At 35.7% G+C, this 14,019-nt stretch overlaps 2 protein-coding genes across 2 annotated transcripts; one reads left to right on the top strand and one right to left on the bottom strand.

The window, feature by feature from the left end:
• The first annotated feature begins 1,139 nt into the window (after nucleotides 1-1,139).
• Nucleotides 1,140-4,046, top strand: LOC120088425 (uncharacterized). Its single transcript, XM_039045707.2, has 4 exons — nucleotides 1,140-2,168; nucleotides 2,615-2,898; nucleotides 2,982-3,209; nucleotides 3,300-4,046. The coding sequence occupies exons 1-4, from the start codon at nucleotides 1,757-1,759 to the stop codon at nucleotides 3,825-3,827; spliced, it is 1,452 nt and encodes a 483-aa protein (XP_038901635.2). The 5' UTR covers nucleotides 1,140-1,756; the 3' UTR covers nucleotides 3,828-4,046.
• Nucleotides 4,047-4,049: 3 nt separating this feature from the next.
• LOC150033065 (histone H3.2) lies at nucleotides 4,050-4,752 on the bottom strand. Its single transcript, XM_090305833.1, has one exon. The coding sequence runs from the start codon at nucleotides 4,627-4,629 to the stop codon at nucleotides 4,219-4,221; it is 411 nt and encodes a 136-aa protein (XP_090161959.1). The 5' UTR covers nucleotides 4,630-4,752; the 3' UTR covers nucleotides 4,050-4,218.
• Between the last annotated feature and the right edge of the window lie 9,267 nt (nucleotides 4,753-14,019).

Raw genomic sequence — 14,019 nt, forward strand, 5'->3', positions numbered from 1 at the left:
GTTCGGGGACGAATAAGCAAAAGCTGGTGGGCATATAATGACCCGAGTTCATGAGGGGTACATGAATGAACTGGTATCATATCTGAATGAGAGGGATCTTAAGGATATGAAAATATGGTTAAAAAAGGCTTAAAAGAATTGAAAGTTACTACCTATACCAACAAGGTGCGCTTTTTTTTTTTTTTTTTGTGGCTCAAATCATGCTGAAATGACCTGTGTTGGTTTGTGTGGAAAACTTTCGCTTCTAAAAAGCATTCAAGGGAAGGGAGGATAATGTAGCCAGGTCGCAGGGGATGTAGGGGAATGCCGGGGCCATTAGGGATCGAATCTGGATTTCAAATCCTGGACCCAGGATGTTACAAAATGTGACCTTTTTCTTTTTGTTTTGTAGTAATTAAACTTATAAATTACTTTTTTTTTCCTTAGGAACTTTAATTTCTAATTACTACTTTGATGTGTTTTTTTTTTCATTACATGCTTTCTATAAATATTTTCAAAATTCAAGTTAAAGAGTTGAAAACTATAAAAATTATTTTTAGGCCTAAAATTATTTTTGTTTTTAGATTTTTTCTTAAAAATTAGGTTTGTTTTCTCCATTGTTCAAAATTTCAATTGTTCTCAAATTTTAGAAATTTTTGTCGTTATTTCGATATTCCCAAAATCTCGAGATTTTTCTTTATTATTTTTCTTTTTTCTTTTTTATTTTTTTTAGCAATTGCTTATTCGAGCTCGATGAAAGTTTTTTTTTTCTTTTTTACTATATAAAATCTTTATTTTCAAGAAACAACAAATTTTCATTTAAATACTTTTCATTAAATACAGTATTGAATTTTTTAATATTTCTCTCATTTTCTGTGAAGCTTCATCTATCTACTTGTAGAGTTTTCTTTTTCTTGCTTCTTTTTCATTATGTTGTATTAGGTTTAATATTATATTTTTTAATATCCCTCTTATATTTAATTTTATTTTTTTTTTAATTCTTATTATGTTATATTAGTTTAATGTTATGATTTTTTTTATTTTTTATCCACTCCACTTTATAAAAAAATATATATTTTTTATATGCAAACATTTCTTATCCTTTAATTTTGTAATTAATTTTCAATATTTGATATTATTTTGTTATTATTTTTTTCCTTTTTTTAATTTCTATTTTAGCATTGACACTTATACAGATATTTATAATATATATCTAAATGTTGTCTTGATTAAAAACAAAGGTCAATTATAGATTAATTCGGCCACAATCAAAGTTTTATTAACTAATATAACAATTTCTATCGAATTTCAAAAAGTTTTCAAATTTATCAAAATTTCTATCGTTATTGATATTTATATAAAATTATGACCTTTATATTTTCATTAGACATGATATTTAAAATCTTGATTATGTTCGATCTTTTTGTCGTAGTTTCATTTTTCCTAAAAAAATAAATTTTTAGTTAAATTTGAAAACCACAAATTAGTTTTTGAAAATCGTTATCAAATGAAATTTGAAGTACAGAATTTGCAATTATCTGGATTTTTATTCAACCAGTTGGAAGAAATTGGTTGAAATTTTTAATTTGGTTACAAAAAGTTCAAAATATTGACTTGTGAACACTGAAACACGAAAGGATCGGCCTCTGTTTCTTATATTTCTCTAGAGTCGTGCCGATCGAAAGTTTTCATTTCATATCTCATAATCTCACCAATATTTCTTTTTCGTCTTCCCTTTTAAAATTTCTCTAATTCTTCTTCTTCCTTCCTTCCTAAGATGCCCATGGACCGAATTCAGGCAACTTCCGAATCCCCCAGCACCAGGCTCATGGTTTTGTCCATCGAATGCCTCAAAGGAAGCTCACGCGCCGACGAGTGGACCGGCGACATGCTTCAGACCGGCGACATAGTGGAGGAGCTAACCATCGGCTCGTCTCTCTGCGTCAGATCCCCTTTCAAGAACGGCCGCTCCGGAATCCAAAGGGTTCTACACAGTTCGTTCAAGGATAAGCAGACTTCCATCCTGGTTCGGGTCCGCCGTGGCCGAGACGACTTCTCGGAGTTGCAGGCCTGTATTGTCCCCAACGACTCCGCCGGAAAAAAGCAATACGTTCTCCGTTCGATCACTGACCCGAACTACGTCGTCGGTTTCATGGATCGCACCGAGTCCGAATGCTTCGACCTTCAAGGTCCGCGCCGTGTTTTTTGACTTTTCTTTTATGCTTCACACGTGTAACATAAAAATCACCTTATTTCCCTTTGATTCTTTTTTGTTTTTTTCTTCTTTTTTCTGTTCTGGTTTTGTTGAAAAAAGAATTTCTTTCATCATCTTTATTCTTTTCATCCAAAATAGTCCGTTCGTATATAATTTTGAGAAATTCTGCGTTTTCTTAATTACTTATGGTTAGTAGACTCGAATGAAACTAGAAATAGTAAATCCGTTAATTCAATCTAACGACTGATTCCTTTTTCTTCTTTAAATTATATAGCTAATGCAATTTATGGATGAAAATTTACGGTATTACTAGATTAGTTGTAGAATTTAGGATTTTAGAGAGATTGTTTTGGTACTGAATGTGTGAGATGTAAAAATTAAATGTTAACTATAAGAAAGTGGGTGATGTGAAAATTGCAGCATCTCGGGGTGATAGAATGGTGAGTGCATTGGAAAGAACAAGGCTTCAAGATGGATATGTAACATACCAGTGGGAAAGAAGAATGCACGAATCGCTGTCTGTTCCGTATTCCAGCTCTTTTCTTTCCATTCTTCTTCTCCCAAAAGCTGCAAATGAAGTTGCCACTCGCTACAATGACTTGGAAGACACTCTTGCCAGAGCCAATGCTTGGCTCAATTCTGCTCAAGCCACTGGCGTCCCCATTGTCTTCATGAATATCCAGACTGAATCCCTCTTAACAAAGGTGCATTTGCATTTGCATATCCATTTTATCAATCACAACACCATTCTTTCAAATTAACACCTTCCTTTCTACTCAACTTCTAGATATCTGGAGATACAGCTTCTTCCACTGTGAGTGCTGGTTCCTTGTCTGATTTGTCCAATCTCACCAATGCCAGTCTCTACGGTTTTGAAGATTACCATGGGGTTGATATCGGTGTGGTTCGATCTGTTCGTCTATGGTATTCTCCTCTTGGAGGAGAGCTTCCTATTGAAATCAAGCTAAAAGAAGGAGATTCAAAGCTGGGGTTTTCCATTGGCCGCACGGAAGAGGTAATTCAACTCGATAACTCACCATCAACTTAATTAATTGGTATCACAAGTGGATTTTAAAAGTTTCTTGAATTGTTGGTTAAATGGCAGGGTTTCATCTATGTTTCAGCCGTGGATGAGGATGACAATGCGCCTTCTTCAAGATCAGGGCTGAACCATCTGTACAAGGAAGCTGAAAATGCATCAAAGTTGCTAATAATCTCTAGAGTTTCCAATCAAAAGGTTCTCCCATGGATAGTATCTTCTACAGGTGCAATTCGATGCTTCGACACAGTTTCACTCAGCCAGAAGCTGTCGTTGCATAGGCACGCCAAGGTCCCAATCTTTTTGCACGTCTTCTTATGGGACACGGAATTGTTAGCTTCTCTAATCAGCGCCGCCCCAATTAGGCAAAGACCAACGACATCATCGCAACCAGCTGCTCCGGCACGACTGGCTTTGCCTCCTGAGTTTCAGTTGGCTCGCCAACCAAATGATAACCAAATACAGCCATTGCCAGCGGACGCGTTCAGTGAAAGTAGAAGCGCAAGTAGAGATGAGTCGTCTATCAGAACAGAACGAGACACCGCTGGTGAACTTTCCTTCAGATTTCATGATTTTTCCCTATCAAGCAACTGAATGATTTTGGTTTGCTTTAATTCTTGTTCCATATTTGAACAGAGAAATTAGATGTCGCAGAATTCCATAAAGAACGAAATTCTTAGGTATTGTTGAGTACAGAATTGTTCTTCTTATATAATTTTAGCGCTTGTGTATGTATACAAAATCACATAGTGTGTGCCGTTTCAAACAGAGTGCATATGCTTTAATTTCAGACAACGAATTCAAAACAACAAACGCTGAAATCTCAATATTGTTTCTTCAGTTAACCATTAAACTTAAGAAATTTTACAGAGTGACTTCATCAACAAGTAGCAAACAAGATTAAGAACTCGATCTTTTAGAACCAGATCCGTGCAGTAATATATAGAACTCTAAAACTAGAGGCAAATACAATCAACCTCTAAACCTAAGCCCTCTCACCCCTAATTCTTCTAGCGAGCTGGATATCCTTAGGCATAATGGTGACCCTCTTGGCATGAATGGCACAAAGATTGGTATCTTCGAAGAGCCCAACGAGGTAAGCCTCGGCCGCCTCCTGAAGGGCCGAAACGGCGCTACTCTGGAAGCGAAGATCAGTCTTGAAATCTTGAGCAATTTCTCTCACCAATCTCTGGAAAGGAAGTTTCCTGATGAGAAGTTCCGTACTCTTCTGATACTTGCGGATTTCTCTCAATGCGACAGTCCCTGGCCTGAACCTGTGGGGCTTCTTCACTCCGCCGGTCGCCGGAGCTGATTTCCTGGCGGCCTTGGTGGCCAGCTGCTTCCTCGGAGCCTTTCCTCCGGTTGATTTCCTAGCGGTTTGCTTAGTTCGGGCCATTAGAGACGACGATTTCAGGGATTTTTTGGAAGAGAGGGAATTTGGTTTTGCTTGAGCTTGGGAATTTAGAAACTGCGATGCGAAAGAATTTGGTTTTGGGGTTTGTTATATAGAGGCCAAATTATGAATGGCGGGAACTTGAAAAGAAAGGACGCTTCTTGAAACTTTCTGGAGATTTTGTTTGGGCCGTAGATAAGGTAGCAATCGAACGGCGGATATTTGTTGAAGGTCGGATCGCGATCCGTGGCACTACTAATTGACCAATAATATGCTAGATCGGCCTCACGTTCACATTTAATGCTTTCCCTTTTCTTCCCCAATACCTTTTTCGTTTTAGGGGCGACTGGCGAATATCATTTGTTTCATTCTTTATTATTTTTTGAAAATATTAATTTACATGTCTAAACTTTAGGCCTTTATCCATTTGGATCATATGTATTAATTAATTTAAGAAATGATCAAATATATAGTAATAATTATACTATCATTTGAAAAATCTTTTTGAATTATAGCAAAGCGCATGAATGTCATGTAAGTCCAATTTTCTAAAATCCTAAAATACCTTCATCATCCATTTTAATTATAGTGTAAGTAATTTGACATCTTTATTAATGAAAGTGTAATTAATTGTTTAACTATATTATCCCAACAAACTTTCAACGTCGACTAAGATCATCAAGCGGATAATTTACCCTAAATCTTGTGATTTAATAGTTGTTTTGAATTTTCAATTCTTGTACATCAACTAATTTTCAAATCTTATTTCGAAATTTAAAATATCATATTATAGTAATTATTCTAAATGAGATTGTTGTTTTTATTATACTTTCTATTAATTTTGATCAAGATTCACGGGTGTTAAATTATTTTGAACTTTATATTTATTATCTTTTTATATCAAATATAAAATATTAGAATCCAACATGTAGCCCTAACTTTCTTCATTTACTAATATTTTCCATAAATCCAAGTAGACTTTCAACGTCAACTAAGATCATCATTTCAAGTGGATAGTTTGCCATAAATCTCACGATTTAATAGTTGTTTTGAATTTTCGATTCTTATAAGTAAACTAATTTTCAAATCTTGTTTCGAAATTTAAAATTTCATATTATAGTAATTATTTTAACTGAGATTTGTTATTTTTATCATACTTTACGCTGCAGCACATAAGGCCAATATTGCGGCGCTAACATAGCAATGTTTTACTGTAGCACTTTGACATAGAGAGCATGGAGGTTCATATCTTATTAGCGTCGCATTGTTAAACATTAGTGTTGCAACACTTTGATGGTCAGAGGCACCCCAAGCAACAAGTAATAGGTTCAAGCCAAATTGGTACTTAGAATAGTTTTTTTCCCCTTGTTTTATTTTTATTTTTTTGGTTAAATTATTATTATATTGTTTTAATTTTTCCTAGGAAGTGCCAAATTTGGTCTATTTTGCATAACATCACACCTTAAGATAAACATATTCATGCATCATATTTAATATAAATGTAATATTATATGGTTGCATGTCTTAATAAGCATATCATACATTTTTTTTAATATAAGTGTTATATTATATGCCAACATGTTTATTATTTTCATTAATTTAATTAATGAAAATGCATGATCATGCATCATATTTAAATATATATATATATATATCATATTTAAAGTTTAGGTTAATTCCTAAAGTATGTAGATGCATGATTATACAATATAGTTTGCATGATTATAATATAAATGTTATATTATATGTTTTAATGTTTAATTAAAAACATGTCTTCTATATAGTTATTCATTGACATTAATATAAGAGTTATATTATGTATGTTAATGAATGTGATATTTATGAGATATGGTTTTATTAATTAGTCTATAATTGTTATATCCCATTAATAATACCATGAGATGTATATGTTATGATTGCATGCTAGCCAAATACGATTAGGATAAGATCAATTAATCTGTTTTAAATGGTTTTAAAATGTTTTAATTAATCTTAAATTTAAATCTTTTATTTTTCTTTTAATAAGATTAAAACGAGAAAATAAAAGATTAAATTTATACAACATTTACCTATAAGGGACCTTTTTCTAAGGAATGTTTTTTTCCCTTACGATTGAGGTATTTAAGTTGACAGAAACATAATACCCTTACTTAAGAATCAACATAGAAGGTGAATTAGTCAAATGTTTTAGTAGCATGCAATAGATGATTAAAATTTATTAAATTGTCTAATAAATGATAATCATACATTGTTAAACTATCAAATATGAGACTTATATTGGGCAAACTTTAACACAATTTGGATAAATTTATTAACCTAATTTACTTAAATAATGAACCCTCAATTATTAGAACACTTAGTGAGAGGAAAAAGATATATATGATATATCATTTTCTTTTCACGTTCACCCTAAAGTTCACACTGTGAGATCTATGCTCAGCCTCATGGCACCGTTCACTTGTGTCCCCCCTTTGAAAGGTGTTTGCTGTTAGGAATTCACACATGCTAAGAAATTCTCAATAATTCTCCCAAGAACAGAGTAATTCTATGGTATGTATTATTTATGAACTTCAAGAGAAAATTACAAGATGAAGGTGATCATAAATTTTATAAACAGAGAGCAAACAATAGCAAAAGATAACCTAACCTCCATCATATTCAAGAGGGCTGGAAAACCTCTCCACCAAGCAACTCGCTCACTACCAGAAAAAATGCCCCTACACCTGTGGGCATAACCCTTTCTTAAACCCCTCCTCTAGTTGGTCCCCACCTTTACTTAACAATAATTACATTTCATCTCGGTCCTTCCTTTCCCCATTATTACTTTCCCATCCCTACGTTTTTAAGTATTTATAATTGGGGGCCTTACAATACCCCCTGATTTTTCAGTCACCTTGTCCTCAAGGTGGAAGTGAGGATACTGCATCCTCATTTCAGCCACCCCTTCCCAAGTAGCTTCACTTTCTGGGTAATTCTTCCATTTAACCAGTCATTCCTCTCTCAAAAACTCAGTGTTTCAGTGCACTCCCAAGATCATTTTTGGTGTCATTTTTAGTTTGAAATCGTCTAATAGGTCTGGTGATTGGTTTTGCACCAGTGCTGCCTTGCCAAGGCACCATTTCAACTGAAAGGCATGGAAGATGTCATGAATCTTAACATCCGCCAATAGTTCCAATTTATAAGTTATTGATCCGATCTTATCCAACAACTTATATGGTCCATAGAATCTATGAACTAGTTTCTCACATCTTCGTTGTGCCAATGTACGTTGCTATAGAGTCAAAGTTTTAGAAACACTCACTCCCCAATCTCAAATTGAACCTCTTTGCGGTATTGATCAACATTCCTCTTCATTCATTCCTGCCACTGCCAAATGTTCTTTTAAAGCCACTAAGGCCCAATCACATTCTAAGAGCTGTTGCTTCAGGGTATCATTGGATGTTTTCCCATCTCCATACGAGAACAAAGGAAGAATCGGTCGACCAAAGTCCACTATGTACAGTGTGATTTTTATGGAGGCATGAAAAGTTGTATTATACCAGTATTCAGCCTAAGGAATGGTTGTTCATTACAAAAGCAACGGAAGTATGTCTTTACGTATCGGTTGACCCTCTTCGTTTTCTCATCTGTTTAGGGGTGGAAACCCGTGCTTCTCTTCAAGGCCACTCCATGTATTGCACAAAGTTCAACCCATAAATTACTCATGAAGATCTTATCTCGATATGAGACAATGGAGCAGGGAAATCCATGGTGGCGCACCACTTCTCAAATGAATACTTCAACTATCTTCTTGGTCATGTATGGATGGGTTAGGGGAATAACATGAACATATTTACTTAGTCGATCCACCACCACCAATAGTGAGTCCTTCCCATGGGACTTGGTTAATCTCTCTACAAAGTCCATTGAAATATCCTCCCAAACTCGATTGAGGATTGGTAAGGGTTGTAGTAATCAGACAGGGGTCACTGATTCACTTTTATTCCTCTGGCAAATCACACATTCAGACACATGCTTTTTAATGTCTTCCTTCATCCCTTGCTAGTAGAGTTCCCCCCAACCTTTTGTAGGTTCGTAAAAATCTGGAATGTCCTCCAAAGACTGAGTCATGGAAGGTGGTTAGTAGAGTCGAAATATAGGTGGACTTCCGAGATAAAACTAATATTTTTTTATATAATAGAATTCCCTGCTCTAATGAGAATTTGGCCATGCTCGTGGGGTCTTCTTCTAATTTCTTCCTAACTCGTTATAACTTTTCATCCTCTAACACTTCTTGCTGGACCTTCTGGGTGTCAATCAGAGAAGGAGCCACTATAGATAATAGTTCTGCCTCTTGAGGTTTCTGGGACAATGCATCGACTGCCCTGTTGTTGAGCTTTGACTGATACAAAATTTCAAAATCATACCCCAACAACTTAGTCAGCCACCTTTGAAACTGAGGTTGAACTTCCCTTTGTTCCAACAAAAAATTGAGTGCCTTTTGATTAGAAATTACCGTAAATTTATGCCCCAACAAATATGGCCTCCATTTTTTTACAGATAATACGACTGCCATAAGCTTCCATTCGTAGACGGACTTCCCTTATGCCCTGGCCGATAGAGCTTGACTGAAATAAGCTACCGATTGCTGTTCTTGCATAAGCACCGCTCCCAATCCCATCCTAAAGCACCAATCTCTATAACAGAGGGTAATTCAAAGTTTGGAAGTGTGAGCACTGGAAGAGTTACCATAGCTTGTTTGAGGGCATCAAAGGTTGTGGTTGCTTCCTCAGTCCATTAAAACACCAATTTTTGTAATAGCTTGATAAGTGGGGTCACCACCTTATCATAGTCTTTAACAAATCTTCAGTAGTATCCTGTGAGGAAAAATCCTCGTAATTATGTTACATTTTTAGGGTTGGCCATTGTACCATAGCTTTACTATTATCCTCATCTGCTTCTGCTCCTTCAGCCGACACCCAATGTCCCAAGTACTGGATCCTTTATTGGCCAAAGGTACACTTCTTTTGATGGAAAAACAGTTGATGATCTCATAAAACATTCATAACGATTCCTAAATGCCTAGCATGAGTATCTTCATCCGAACTTTAAATTAATATATCATTAAAAAAAAAAAAACTAGTACGCACCTTCTAAAAAATGGTTTAAAAATCTAATTCATTAGTGACTGAAACGGGGCTGGGGTATTGGTAAGGCCAAAAGGCATCACCAAGAATTTGTAGTGTCCCTCGTGTGTCCTAAAGGCTGTTTTTTCCACGTTTGGCTCGTGCATCCTGATTTGGTGATACGCTGACTTCGGATCTAATTTGAAGAATATCACAAACTCATGTAATTCATCGATTAGCTTCTCTGTAACTGAAATAGGAAATTTGTCAACCACTATTGCCTGATTGAGGTTTCTATAATCAACACAAAATCGTCATCCCCCATCTTTTTTTTTTCTTTTTTCTTTTTAACTAACAACTGAGCTTGAATAAGGGCTGTGACTTGGTCAAATGATCCCAACGCTCACCATTTTTGTGACCAATTTCTCTATTTCATTCTTTTGGGCATAGCTATACCTATATTGTCGAACATTCACCGGTGGTTCCCCTTCTTTGGTTAAAATCTTATGATCCACCGTCCGTTTAGGGGGAAGAGAAGTAGGAACCTAGAATAACTCTCTAAACTCTTTCAACAAACCATGTATGCAAATGGGTATTTATGTCTGACCCCTCTCCCCTAATTCATGGCTTATTTACCCCAAGGGTTCCATCTCCACTTGCTGGAACTCCACCAAGAATCCCATATCTTTTACATCCCATGATTGCATAAGGGCTTTAAGGGATACCTCCAAAGTGGTTAAAGTGGGGTCCCTTTTTAATAAAATCTTCTGTTGTCCCAAAGTGAAGGTCATTGTCAAGCTTGGCTAGTGAACCTCCATGTAGCCCATGTTGCAAAGCTAGATCATTCCTAGAATCACGTCCACTTATCCCCGTTATAAGGGTAAGAAATCCACCGTGATGGTTAACTCTGATAGCACCACCATCACTGACTTGCACACCCCTTTCCCTCTGATAGTATCGCCATTTCCCACCACTACCCCATAATTTAAGGTATCGATCAACGACAACTTCAACTCTTCTACCAGCTTTTGGTGTATAAAATTTTGGGTCGCCCCACAGTCAATCATGACCACCATCTCTTTCCCGGCAAGCATCCTCTTCAACTTTATGGTACCTTTGCTAGATAACCCTAGGATGGATCTCAACGAGATTTCAACGTTGTGTGCGACATCCAACACTTTTACCTCTAGCTTGATTGCTTCAACCTCACCCCGTTCCTCCTCACCCTCTTCTTTTTCTTGATAGATCAGCAGATTAAGTTCCCTCTTCTTCTTGATTGATAATGATGTTCGGGAGAATACTTCTCATCACAACGGAAGCAAAAACCCTTATCCCTTTTCTTTTTTGCCTTTGAATCCATCAATCTTCGATACGATTTCTCTTTCTTGGATGTTCCTCCCTTTTTCAATTAGTAGTACACTTTTGAGGGCGGCTTCATTTGAAGGTTTTGTTCCTTGAGTTTTGAGCCCGTTTTTGGTCACCTGTTTAAGTGGATCCTTCGAGGTCGCCACTGAGCCTGGGCCCAATTCTTTCTGTGCGAGATGCAACGCCAGATTTTGATCATTCACAGCTTGAGTCACCTTCATACAAGTGTTTAAGCTCGTTAGATGTTTGCTCACCACCTTCACTTTGAGCTTCGATGACAATTCATTTAGGAAGGTCTCCTACAGTACTTTCTTCGTTGTAGCAGGGATCAGAGCCGTGTAGGTCTCAAACTTCTTCTGGTACTTCTCATACGATCCCTCCTAATTAATTCATAATATTTTGAGAGATAAGAGTATCTTCTTGTATGAGTCAGAATCGATCGAACATCTGTTGCTTCAGATCTTCTCACAACCAGATCAGTCTTCGGTTATGAGCCCATCGAAACCAATCAACAGCATTGGGCGAGAATGCGATGATAGACACCGTGCTTTTCTCTTCATTCTTCAACTCGTGGATTTCGAAGAAGTGTTTTGCCCTATAAACCCAAGAAATCATGATGCTCCCCAGAGAAAGTTAGCATCTCCAATCTCTTATATTTGTTGCGGTCGATCGTGCCTCCATTAGTTTGTATTTGGGAGCTCTCGCCTTCTTCTCCCCCCTTATCAACCTTAGACTTCTGTGGTACCATCATGGCGCTTGAAGTTTCCTTTTCTTGCATCTCAGCTAAATATTGCACACTAATAGCTATTTGTTCTAAGTTCTTTCTCATCTCACACATACCTTCTTGGAGTTCTGAGATACATTTCATATTGTTGTCAATTTTCTCCTCCATCTCACATTTCTTCTCTTCATGCATTTTCCTAGGTTTAGGAAATCAACTCTGATACCAATTTGTTAAGAATCCACACCTGCCAAGAAATTCCCAACAATTCTCCCAAGAACAATGCTTTGGTATGTATTATTTATGAACTTCAAAGGAAAATTACAAGATGAAGGTGATCATAAGTTTTATAAACAGAGAGCAAACAGTTGCAAAAGCTACCCTAACCTCCAGTACATTCAAGAGGGCTGAAAATCCTCTCCATCAAGCAACTTCCTCACTACCAGAAAAAATGCCCCTACACCTACAAGCATAACCCTTTTTTAAACCCATCATCGAGCTGATCCCCACCTTTAATTAACAACAATTACATTTCATCTCAGTCCTTCCTTTCCCTACTATTACCTTTTGTACCTCTATGTTTATAAGTATTTATAATTGGGGGTCTTACATTTGCATAGATCAATATCAAGGTGAATTGAGAAAGTGCATATAGTAAGTGGAAGAGGGATGTATGTCAACACATCCCACGCTCCCGTTCATTGGTTTGATAGTGAAATTTCATACTTGGCCTCGTGGCACCATTTGCTTATGTCCCCCTTTGGAAGGTATTTGTATGGAGTCAATCTCAAACTCCAGTACTGGATAAAGTCACTTTAGTTTTTGCCTCAATCGGTTTTTTCCTTTGGTTGACTCATTAGGGCAGAACTATAGGATCTAAAATGAAGGGTCACGCTTGCAAGAAATTGTTAAACAACTTAATGATTTCTTGAACAAATAAATGGTAACTAATTGTTATAGGAGTAAGAGTTATTTTGGTATAATAGTTGGTTGAGAATGTCTCAATCCAGTAAAGAAATAACCGACCACCCTTTGGTGGTGCTTGTTCTAAATCACTAGAATATTATATCAATAGAAATTTTCAATTGATATGAATGAGATTCATATTAAATCTGTTGAGTTCATTTTTAATTTCTATACTGAATAAAAATGGGTAAACGATTGCATATAGTCAAATAATATGTTTTATATAGTTCAAGATTATGTCAATTTCTCTCAGAAGCTTTAGGTTTTAATTACCGATTTATGTCAAAAGGTTTGATAAATACGTTACATGGAAAAATGTCATCAACACATAATGGCAGTGTGATCTTAAATTTGTTTTTCATTTAGAAAATGTTATAAAAAAGTTGCCAATTCATGAAGTGTTCATGAATTATAAATGAAGTGATGACTTATTTTTATCATCTAGATAACATATGATGTGTCTGGATAAGAAGATAAAGTCATGACAAAAACATATTGTATATTGGAGTCATGGAAAGCTAAATGACCTCCAATATTAAGTATTATCTTAATCCAAAAAAATTTTATGTGACTAGAGTAGATAAGAAAAATGTTTCCAAATTAGCTTGGGATGTCATACAATGAGGAATTTTAGAAATGCCTAAAAAAGAAGGTAAGATAAAAATAAAATAAATTTGATTTACTAAGTTCTTGGTAGGTAGAAAGATTCACACCTTAATAGTTGAATAAGGATTCACTATCCAAATTTTTCTTCCACTACAACAATTTTGGCTTTAGATGTCAGTTATGAATTGCTATCATATACTTATGGTGACGGATTACAAATTGCTATTGTATCTAATGACATTGTAGGTTACGATAGTGATTGTGCTTTGATGGTGGTTCTAAACTGCCATCAAAACTTTTGACATTATATATATACGATGACAGTTGATCACTATGTTGGTTTAGAACTGACATCATACCCATGCCATCATATATTTACGATGACGGTTTGTTACGATGTCCGTTTGTAACCAACATCAAAATCATGCCATTATACATATACAATGGAGGTTTGTTAATAGATATAACTATTATAATCTACTACGACAGTTTAGAACTGACATCATATCTTATATAAATGGCAACAAATATATTAGCATAATATCGAGCCCATATCATGCATAAAACTTTTTTTATTTTTTCAAAAATGATAACCCTTAGCTTTTGTTTCAATTAATTTTTTAACATAAA

This window comes from Benincasa hispida, chromosome 10 (assembly GCF_027475165.1).
Source record: "Benincasa hispida cultivar pf3 chromosome 10, pf3_genome.v1.1, whole genome shotgun sequence".
In the NCBI taxonomy this organism is placed as follows: domain Eukaryota; kingdom Viridiplantae; phylum Streptophyta; class Magnoliopsida; order Cucurbitales; family Cucurbitaceae; genus Benincasa; species Benincasa hispida.

Coding starts and splice junctions, on each gene's coding strand:
- LOC120088425 (XM_039045707.2), top strand. CDS start 1,757: ATGCCCATGGACCGAATTCAGGCAACTTCCGAATCCCCCAGCACCAGG. Junction 2,169..2,614: donor CGAATGCTTCGACCTTCAAG/GTCCGCGCCGTG, acceptor TGAAAATTGCAG/CATCTCGGGGTGATAGAATG. Junction 2,899..2,981: donor CTGAATCCCTCTTAACAAAG/GTGCATTTGCAT, acceptor CTCAACTTCTAG/ATATCTGGAGATACAGCTTC.
- LOC150033065 (XM_090305833.1), bottom strand. CDS start 4,629: ATGGCCCGAACTAAGCAAACCGCTAGGAAATCAACCGGAGGAAAGGCT.